The 11,800-nt window shown below is 39.6% G+C and overlaps 1 protein-coding gene across 1 annotated transcript in view; it reads right to left on the bottom strand.

Moving 5' to 3' along the window:
• Positions 1 to 9,590, bottom strand: part of LOC136858984 (homeobox protein engrailed-1-B) — a 70,929-nt gene extending 61,339 nt beyond the window's left edge. The window contains exon 1 of the mRNA XM_067138665.2: positions 9,227 to 9,590. Coding sequence (XP_066994766.1) covers positions 9,227 to 9,590 — 364 coding nt within the window. The remainder of the gene's footprint in view (positions 1 to 9,226) is intronic.
• Positions 9,591 to 11,800: the final 2,210 nt, after the last annotated feature.

The following is an 11,800-nucleotide window of genomic DNA, read 5'->3' as shown; positions in this document are numbered from 1 at the left end:
TATTCCTAGTGTTCCCTTAGTATTACCATTGTTGTTGCTATCCTTATTATTATTATTATTATTATTATTATTATTATTATTATTATTATTATTATTATTAATAATAATTTTAAAAATATACAAGGGTTCTTAATAAGCATTTAATGGTCTTCCGATTATACCGGTTATTTATTTATTTATTTATTTATTTATTTATTTATTTATTTATTTATTTATTTATTTATTTATTTATTTATTTATTTATTTATTTATTTATTTATTTGTCCATTCTCTACATATATTCAGGGTCAGCGTACTGGCAGGCGGTTGTATTTGAGCCAACGAAAGAGCAATGGTTTTTCAAACGCCTCACATTGTATGCTGGTGTGGAGACAAAGCAGGGCTTCATTAAGATAAATTCCAAATTTCAAATATGTAGGTGATAGGACAGGAATAAACATAAATATTTCCAAATATTGTGTGTGACTTGATAGAATCTGATGGCGTTCTTTTCAGAACTAAATATATCATTGTTTAATAGTGTGAGTTATTTTTACAGGTGTGTTATAGTGCAAATTTATATTGAAATTGTGTGGTCGGCAGACTGAAAAGTTACAGTCATGGGAAAAAGTATACGTACACCTTAAACGTTAAGCAATGTTGTCGTTTGTAATTGACGCATTGCCCATAGGCTGCTAGAAATTTCACTACTTTTCTATATTTCGGTATTTCTCGAAACATGAATATGACTACATACCGGAAATAACAATAGTACATAGAAATGTTCGTTTTAACAAACGAGTCATCCAATAAGTTCGAAACATAGATGCATAAAAAGTATTCGTACAGATGGTTTATCTCACATCAAAGTCCTTGATAATATCCCTTGCAACGCAGGTAAGCAGTAAAGGTCACGTCTTGTACCAAGTCAGTTGTGCTTCAGTCGTTCTAAACAACAAGTGATACAGTCAATCAGTAAGATGGACCGCAAAATGAAAGAAACAACAGAAGAAGAGAGAAGAATTGTAATCCTGACTCATAATTCCTGTAAATCGCTCTCGGAAATATCGAAACTAGTGAAGAGACCAAGATCTATAATTCAGGGAATTACTGACAGGTATGGTGAGAGAAAATCTATCAAAAATGCACGTAGATATGGACGACCATGCAATCTAGACGATGAAACTAAAAGACTAAACCTCAGGAAAGTTAAGAAAAATTCTAGAATCAGTGCTGCAAAACTGAGGTCTGAACTAGGAAATGATTTGAAACTTAATATCTGTGCTTCCACAATTCAAAAATGGGTATCATTGTAGAAATGCCAGGCGAAAACTTTGAATCACCCCAGAAAATAGGAAGAAAAGACTACAATATGCTACAGACTATAAACATGCTTCTCTAGAATTCTGGGATCGAGTAATATTTACGGATGACAGTAAATTGACCGCTTTTCAATAATATGGCAAAAAGGTGTGGAGGAAAACGAACACAGAACTCGAAGAAAACAATCTACTTCCTTCAGTGAAGCATGGTGGAGGTTGTTTAATGGTTTAGGGGTGCATGAGCTCAGCTGGAGTAGGTTCCTTAGAATTCGTAGATGGAAAGCTAAATACTATACTGAAGTTTTGAAGAAACATCTAGCATCCAGTGCCGAAAAAATGGGACTTCTCGGTAATTATCTATTCATGCAGGATAATGATTTAAAGAATACGGTCCTTGATACACGGTTGTGGATTTTATACAACACCCCGAAATATATGGTAACACCCCTCCCCCCTTCCCCACATCTGAATCCGATTGAACATGTGTGGGCTTATCTAATAGAGAGACTGAGCAGAAGAAATATTTCATCAAAGCCAGTTTTGAAAATGACACTTTTGGAAGAATGGGGTAAGATTGAGCCCACCTTCACCTTCAAGCTAATTCACTCAATGCCTAGGCGGCCTGAGGTCATTGTAAAATCAAAAGGATTGCCAACAAAATACTAAATGTGCACAAAAATCAGTGGGGAATGAAAGTAAGACCGGACTGTACGAATACTTTTTATGAGTATGAAATCATGGTATTTTCAATTATTTATGCATTAATAACAGAGACGTTTACCAATTTTATGTTTTATGATGTACATATCTTTAGACAGTGTACAGAAAGCTAACCTATTGATGTTATACAACGTACATGACAATAAGTGTACTAAGCAAAGTATTTTTGTTTCAGTATTAAGTGTACGAATACCTTTTACTGTGACTGTACGTTTAACTGAGTCGACACTGCGAAGTATGGCTTCCGTCTTAACAAAGCAAAAATGCATCGAATACAGAATCAAAGCGTGGATATATTTGAACGGACACAAATTGGCAGAAATAACCAGCAAATGAGCTCACAAGTAACCCGCAGAGAAAAACGCGGGTGCGACAAAAACATAACCAAAGAACAGGATTTCCTCAAGAGCAACACCACCAATTTCTACAAGAACTTCCGTGAGAATTTATCCGGCTACCAACCACCATGTTTGATGTTTCAGTCGAGTAGATGGAACCTTAGAGACAAACACTAAAGAGAAATGTACGATCATAGCTAACAACTTTCCAGACCTAAGGTGTGATCCACCAAAGAAAAAGAGTGCACGCCGAAATCTGATTCACCCTATCATTTCCCCCGAATCGCTTAAAACAATAAAGCACCCGGAGAGAACAGAGAACCGCAGAGATGTGAATAGGAGGAAATGACCTCACCAGAAGAATCCACTCGATCATTTAAAAGAAATACTGGACACCAAAACGATCCCACAGGATTGGAACTGCGCACTGATACACTCACTGCATAAGAAAGGGAGACAAGGCGTATCCGAACAACTACAGAAGGAAGGTTGAAGGACTATTATCCCTACTTCTTCTTCTTCTTCTTCCACCGCTTATCCCACAGCTGGGTGGTCGCGGGTGCGAACTGTGTCGCACATGTGTATTTGATGCAATTTCTGCGTTTTTCTGTGGTGGTTGGTAGTGTGGTGTGTTGTCTGAATTTGAAAAGGAGAAATTTGCGACAAACACAAACACCCAGTTCCCGAGCCAGAAGAATTAATCTGACTTGATTAAAATTCCCGACCCGGCCGAGAATCGAACCCGGGACCCTCTGAATAGAAGGCCTCAACGCTGACCTTGCAGCCAAGGAGTCAGACTCTTTAACCTTACTAACTCGCACTTAAAATTCTCTCCAAAGTTCCATGAACTGACTAGAAGGACAGACGGACTTCAGGAAATATAGCTGGTGTGCCAAACATATATGGAACCTGAAGGCGATATTAAGTATCCGCAGATGAAGCAAAACAATCGTCACCTTCGTGTATTTAAAGAAGGCATACGTTGCCATGGCCAGAAAGACCTTGTTCGACACGCTCAGAGAGAACAAGAAAATCAGAGAACTGATCCGTCCGACCCTCACGCACACGAGAAAAAGGCGATCTTTCCCTCACCCACTTCCCCTCCCTTCCTAGTGTATTACCTTTAGTCAAATGGTAAAATGGCATCAATGGCATAAACATTGGCAGGATGGGGTACACAATTAATCACAGCGTCAAAGGTAGGTCACCAGATATACGATAAAACCCAGTACAGGGAAAACTTATGTCAAAATAACACGAAAGACGAACTAGAAATAGAACACGGGGTGATTTCGCAGGAGCGAATTATCTGCCACCCCCGGAGGTCCGGGTTCGATTCCCGGCTCTGCCACGAAATTTGAAAAGTGGTACGAGGGCTGGAACGGGGTGCACTCAGCCTCGGGAGGTCAACTGAGTAGAGGTGGGTTCGATTCCCACCTCAGCCATCCTGGAAGTGGTTTTCCGTGGTTTCCCACTTCTCCTCCAGGCAAATGCCGGGATGGTACCTAACTTAAGGCCACGGCCGCTTCCTTCCCTCTTCCTTGTCTATCCCTTCCAATTTTCCCATCCCCCCGCAAGGCCCCTGTTCAGCATAGCAGGTGAGGCCGCCTGGGGGAGGTACTGGTCATCCTCCCAGTTGTATCTCCGACCCAGAGTCTGAAGCTCCAGGACACTGCCCTTGAGGCGGATGAGGTGGGATCCCTTGCTGAGTCTCAGGGAAAAACAGACCCCGGAGGATGGACAGATGAAAGAAGTAACTAAGCACAAATTTACGGAGAAAATCGTCAGAAGAATGCAAGAAACAACAGTGTGTTCATTAAGATATTTTTGTGAGTTTAAGAAGGCGAAAGTCGTCAAGCTTATTTACAATTTCGAACATGATATCTGAACGGGCAAAACTAATAATAATAAGAAGAAGAATAGGCCTAATGTGCCTTTGCTGGCGAGACCTAGTCTTTACAGAAAAAAATGTTACTTTCCTTGACCAGTATCAGTCTCATCCTTGGCTTTGACGATATGAAGATGGATGAGGAATGAGCGATGCTACGCGGTAATGCCATTTCTTATGCAGCCGATCACCGTTATGAATGGCGTGAAAATGTTACTCATAGGATCGGTTGGTGCATGCATTTCAGTGGGCTCGGCAGCCTAATATGCAATAGCAACCTCTGGCTCGGTGGGGAAAGCAACGGGAAACTACCTTACTCCTCATTTCCCTAGTACATGGATCTTCCGTGACGCCTAGACCATCTATGACAGGTAATGGTGGAGCTGTTAAGAATAAAACCAACTTCTGGAGTGAATACTCAAAGGACAACAACAATAATAATAATAATAATAATAATAATAATAATGTCCGAGTCGTTGGCTGAATGGTCAGCTTACTGACCTTCGGTTCAGAGGCTCCCGGGTTCGATTCTCGGCCGGGTCGGGGAATTTAACCTTCATTGGTTAATTCCAGTGGCTCGGGGGCTGGGTGTTTGTGCTGTCCCCAACATCACACACCACACATAACACTATCCTCCACCACAACAGCACGCAGTTACCCTACACATGGCAGATGCCGCCCACTCTCATCGGAGGGTCTGTCTTTAAAGGGCTGCACTCGGGTAGAAATAGCCATACGAAATAATAATAATAATAATAATAATAATAATAATAATAATAATAATAATAATAATAATAATAATAATATATTGTTAAAAACCAAATACATGTGAATGCATGCTTCATGGTCGTATTCGCTCACCAGGTGCAGGTCTTTTGATTTGACTCCCGTAGGCGACCTGCGCGTCGTGATGAGGATGAAATGATGATGAAGAAAACAGATACACCCAGCCCTCGTGCCACGGAAATTAACCAATGATGGTTAAAATTCCCCACCCTGCCGGGAATCGAACCTAGGATCCCTGTGACCAAAGGCCAGCACCCTAACCATTCAGCCATGGAGCCGGACTATATATATGTAATAACATTATTATGAAACATAATTTGGAATTAGGGATGGAAGTCGGTGGTGGCGGTGGAGAGTGGGGGCGGGGGTTGTATCTATTAAAAGCGAAAATAACAAGTGGCACAGTAGACAGTTGAGAATAGTAATCCAGACATAAAATGGCACACTAGTTAGTAAAGGTTCGCCATCCCTGCTATAGGGCAACTGGTTTGTGCGTTCACTAATTACTCTATATCCATGAGAAAAAAAGTACTGCGGAATTCTGTCACCAGTAATAAGGAACTCAGTTTAGAGAAATGACTTTTGTATGGACATATTCAGTTAATATGGCTCAGTTCCATCATTTGTACATAAAGAGAGAATAATAATGTACTTCCACGAACGTAAGAAAAGATTTATGCAAAGGACAGTTTCGTTAAATTATACAATTCCGTTAATAATAATGTCGTATGACCTCTGGAGAGGCCTGCTGTAGATATTTCGAGGTGACGCCCATGGATAACCTGCGCGTCTGTGAGGACTGGACCCATATCCAATGTTGAAGACGGCACAAAACTCCATTCCAGAGAAATTAACTAGTGAGAACTCAAATCCCCGACCCGGCCGGGAATGTAACCTGAGACGTCTTAGACCAAAGGCCAGTTAGCCACGGAGTCGGACAATTCCATTACAATCATTTGCCTTCAGGTCAAGCACTTCAGAATATTTTATTCAAAGGAACAATTAAACGTGATATGCCTGGTTTACCTGGATACACAGAAGTCATACTTTGTTTTACATTGAACAATTTTATTTTCATGAGAACAGATTGCATCCAAAATGTAATGTTTGAACTATAGATTCAACTTTAAGTGGTCAGTATCATTGTAAACACTGGTGTTTTTCTCTTCAAGATTTTTCTAGTGACATCATGCTGTCAGAGTGCCAGGCTAAGTGGCTCAGACTGTAAAAGTCTGGCTTTCTGAGTCCAAGTTGGCGGGTTCGATCCCGGTTCAGTCCGGTGGTACCTAAGGTGCTCAAATACGCCAACCTTGTGTCGATAGATTCCCTAGCACGTTAAAAAATCCTGCGGGACAAAATTCTGGCACCTTGGCGTCTCCGTAAAGCGTAAAAATTGTTAGTGGGACATAAACCAATGACACTATTATTATTATTATTATTATTATTATTATTATTATTATTATTATTATTATTATTATTATTATTATTATTATTATTAGAATCAATCAGAACGCTCAATATAGCATTTCCATTATGCTCTCATTTTGCTAACATAAATGGACATGAGCGGTCCTTCTAGTCCGACTCATTGGCTGAATGTTCAGCGTGCTGGCCTTCGGTTCAGAGGATACCGGGTTCGATTCCCAGCCGGATCGGGGATTTTAACCTTATTGGTTAATTTCAGTGGCTCGGGGGCTGGGTGTTTGTGCCGTCCCCAACATCCGTGCAACTCACACACCACACATAACACTATCCTCCTCCACAATAACACGCAGTTACTTACATATGGCAGATGCCGCCCTCCCTTATCGGAGGGTCTGCCTTGCAAAGGCTGCATCCGGCTAGAAATAGCCACACGAAATTATTATTAGTGGTCCTTCTGTTCTAAATAGTGGTTTCGGTCCCCGCAGGAGTCGGTGGTATTTGAGAGATTTCCAATATATCTGCAACATCCCCGTGTCACTGGCTTTCAGTGCACTAAAGAACTCCTGAAGGACGAAATTCTGGCTCAGTGGTATCTTTTGAAATCGACAGTAGTTGAAGAGACATTAAATTATTATTATTACACCGGTTCAAGCATTCATGACCGATGTCAACTGATAAGCTTTATTTCCGGGATGGTAGGCCACGTTATCATTTTAAGAAATGTCGACGCTTCAGCTACACTACGGTAGCCCTTATGAACACGAAATGACACAGGCTGCACTTTTGTATTATTATTATTATTATTATTATTATTATTATTATTATTATTATTAGTTAATTAATTAATTAATTAATTAATATTTTATTAATACAACTTCCCCCATGCGGAGGCTGCCACAAGGACAAAGTATGTCGACTACACAGTATTTTGTCTTTTAAGTTACTGTTGAGTTTGCTAGTGTGCCAGGTAGAAATAACCACCACAAGGCTCAGGAATAAAATTTGCAATGAATTTGGGATATGGCATGATGTATGGTTCTTCAGATGTTATAGGGCCTATAGATGATTGCGGAGTATGGTCACTGAACCTCGTATTGCAGTGATAGCGATGTCGTGAAGTCGTGTCTGGTTGAGACCGAGAGAATCCCATAACTGTACAAGAAATTTAGGGATTGTGCCTCGAGCTCCGATCATGAGTCCATGGACGGAAATATTGTCTAGGTGATATTTATCTTTATAGTAGTTTACAGTTGGCTGGTAAATTGACTTCTTTTCGGCGTCCACCTCTTCGGCCTGTCCAACGTGCATTATTATTATTATTATTATTATTATTATTATTATTATTATTATTATTATTATTATTATTATTATTATTATTATTATTATTATTATTATTATTATTATTAGCTGATGAATAACCAAAACGGAGACTACTTATCTTGGTGGTAGTGACGTGCACACGAACCTTATGGCAATGTAGGTATTTTATATTTGAATAATAAAAACTGTAAGGTAACTATAACACCCAGGTGATTGATTCTGTGTTAGCTTGATTACTACTGCATAACATGAAATTAACGTGGTCATGAGGAAAATCATTTAAGATTTTAAAGTACTGAATGATAAACATGACTACATGGAAAACAGAGTATGCTATGGATATATTTAGTGAACGACAGAATTCAATTAATGCTAGACGAATGTTAATTCTAGGAGGATGGAATCCTTGGTACATTAAGAAAAATGTTTCTTCTTCCTTCAGGCATACAAATTAACAGAGATCACATGATGGACCAGGAAGGGTTTCTAAAATCATAGAGTAAAAAATGTAGTATACAGAAGTAATTCCATCTTTGGATGTTCTAGAAGATGCTATTTCTAACTTACTACGTTCCATGATTATGTACAAAAATGTGTTCACAGTTTATGAAATATGTTTCATAGAATCAACATACCGTCGTTGCGCATAAACGAACCGCTCTGTGATAATATTCCAGCTTAGAACTCTGGCCTAAAGGTTCTGTCATCTAAGGTGAAATATATAACGAATTTTCGATCTGTGATACATGTGCTGCGGGTTAATAGTTCTCCCTTCAACATTGTCACATAGCGGTATTTCGAGGCACGACGACGAAATGTTAAACCTTATAGCCTGATATGAAGCTTTGAAAACTTCGACATTGGAGATAAAATATTTGATTTGGCTCAGAAACAAAGAGACCCATGGCATACACAGCTGATTAAGGGCCAGATGATAGCTGTCCAGCCAGGTGACCTGCAGACATTGGTGTACCACGTGGGCAGAGTGACGACAACCTTAGCCGTAAGCCATTTCAGTTCATCATTGATTTACATTTTCGAAACACTGATTCCGTCATAATAACAAATTAATTAATGGACAGTAGAATGATATTTTGCTAGTGTAAAAACTTCTTTCAAATTATTTCCTCTTCGAAGTATCATATGATATCTGTTATACTAACTCATTCACAATAGCGCTGCAAAATGTGTTGTCAAAATACTACCACATTAATTCAGATGTACTTATGAGTACTATCACAGTATTACACTACTCACAGGACTAAGTTATTGGCGCTCATTGTTATTTTACTCTAAAATCAATTCTTTACTTTCTATTTACTCGATTTTACGCAGTTCTCTTCCAAATTTACGTTATGTGACATACACAATAAGTTATTATGAACTCTTTCATCAAGAATATGAACTTTCTTCCCGTGAATAGACTTCAAAGTTTAGAAGATACGTACCTTGGAGCCCCAGAAGCTGAGTGGGTGCCTTGGTGGACGAAGCGAACCAGCTGCCGTACAACAGAGATGCAGAGGCTGTGGCCAGCGAAGCTGGATAGGCGAGCGCCGAATAGGGTGTGCTGGACGAGCTGGGAGTAGCGTACCCTGTACCCCACGTACTGGGGTACAGGGACACTGGCGTGGGACACACGAATGTACTGCTTCCTTCAGGAACCAGCCGCTTGTCATCCCGACCTAAAATACTGTCTATTGAAAATTTGGGTGGTTCCTGCTTGTGTCTGAAACCTTCGTCAGCTTCTTCTTCACACGAATCCTCTTCTTCTTCGTCATCTAAAACGTCCAAGTCTGGTTCCGAGCCAGCCATAACAAAGTTCCAAATTTGGAATCAAAGTTTGTGTGTATAATTCGATAAATTCCTCAACAAATTTTATAAGCACACTATGATATATTTTATCTTATACCTCGGCATTTGCACAGAATAGGCCTATATGCATATATATGATTATATTAATTTTAAATTCAGCGTAAGTTTAATCTAATATTTTTTGTAAAAAGAGGTTGGCACAAATACTAGTCTGTGACAGTTAAAACACTTTTCAATCATCTCTCTAAATTTTGAACATAAAAATTATTTGAACCTATCCACAGCAGTGTTTAATAACTTGGTATTTTTGGAGCACAGTAACCGTAACCTTAGCTGGTAAATTGCTTTAGAATTAATTTTATATGTATGATACACTCTCGGATTAATACCAAAGGCTTCCTTAAGGCCATAAAAACCGTATTGGTATAAAAATAAATTGACGTTTATTTAAATAAATTTATAACGCAACAAAATCAGCTTTTCGTATTCATTTAAAACACATCGATCTTAAGAAAAAATATTTTAATACATTCGACTCAAAATCTCGAAATAACTATATGTGATAACGAATTTTCAAAATTTCGAACTTTCAATGATTTCTGATTAAACTTCCATCAATGACGCAACATTGTTCCACTTGGTGCGAGTCGTCGAGTGTCACTTGCGGTCGCTGAAGGCGCATGCCGTGTAGTGCTCGCTACAGCTAGACTTGGCGCCTCCCCTCCACGGAGTCCTACATCTCCTCCCCCACACAGCAGATTGGTATTTCGCGTGTTCCCAAGTGGTCGGCGCATTAATCTTCACACCGCCCCTTTCTCGCTCAGCGAGATATTGCCGCATTACGGCGCTTATTGTAGTTACATTCAACACGTTGAAACCCAAGAAGATGGATGAGCCGAAACAAGGCGAGAGCTCTCGTCATTACCAGCGCGTGAGTAAACCGGAGCACAAGCGGCCAATGTAATAACTTCCTCACTTCAACTTAGTTTTGATAATTGAAAAGACCCAAGAATGAGTTAGGGAATCGTTAAAAAGTTCACGGATAGTGTACCTAACGTACTTCAATTTCACCCTACAGAACCGATTTAGCAACGTTATAGAATTCAACATTTTATTTCACCAATTGAGAATATCAATTCAGCAATAACTATTCAGGCTTCTCAATCTATCTTTAAATTATTACAGCCAAGTCTTTAAGTGGATATATTTATCTCACCTAGTGCACCGTCACTGCATTGTGCTGCAAAGGAGTCTTGCTCTGATATTTCAACAGTGTGCTAGTCAGCGTCCTGGTGAGGTGTGACAAGCCCGCCGCCACACTCAGGCGAAACATTATATATTGAGAAGCCTGAATAAACTATTTTTGTTGAAGATTATGGAACGTAATGTGAAATAGCGTCGAAAATGTAGATTTACAATCGAAACAACGTATAGACCTACGTACTACAGTAATATTTAGTCATAATGTCTTCATTTTAACGTGGAATCCGAACCAGTGAGATATCACCAATTTCATTTCGAAAATCACGCTTACATTAGCGAGATTCGAACTTCGATTGCCTTGGTAAAAAGTTAGAGACAGCTCCTTGGCTGTCTTTTTTTTTTTTTTTTTGCTAGTGGCTTTACGTCGCACCAGCACAGATACGTCTAATGGCAACGACGGGACAGGAAAGGCCTAGGAATGGGAAGGAAGCGGCCGTGGCCTTAATTAAGGTACTGTACATCCCCAGCATTTGCCTGGTGTGAAAATGGAAAACCACGGCAAACCATCTTCAGGGCTGCCGACAGTGGGGTTCGAACCCACTATCTCCCGGATGCGAGCTCACAGCTGCGCGCTCCTAACCACACGGCCAACTCGCCCGGTACTGAATGGATAAAGGGGATTTTACTTTTCCTAGTGGAAATTCTGTCATTCTCATCCAAGAAATTGTAAATCATGCACAGTTCAACCCAGTATCTTTATACAGTCGCTTAAATAAAAATTCGCACGGTGTTGTAAAAGTTCTTCGCAGACACATTTTTTTCGGAAACAAATGAAATTGCCGATATAATGTTTGTTGTGGATATCTAGAGGGTTTTTATCTGCATGGAGGGTGAATTATGTTTTGATAATAATTAAAATTAAGTCTGATAAAATATTAAGTGAGAGGAACTACACAGTTCATGCTTTGTAACGTCTGGTATGTGAACATTAATTTGGTAGATGGAGT

This window comes from Anabrus simplex, chromosome 1 (genome assembly GCF_040414725.1).
Source record: "Anabrus simplex isolate iqAnaSimp1 chromosome 1, ASM4041472v1, whole genome shotgun sequence".
In the NCBI taxonomy this organism is placed as follows: Eukaryota; Metazoa; Arthropoda; class Insecta; order Orthoptera; family Tettigoniidae; genus Anabrus; species Anabrus simplex.
This window is presented reverse-complemented; position numbering and strand designations above follow the sequence as displayed.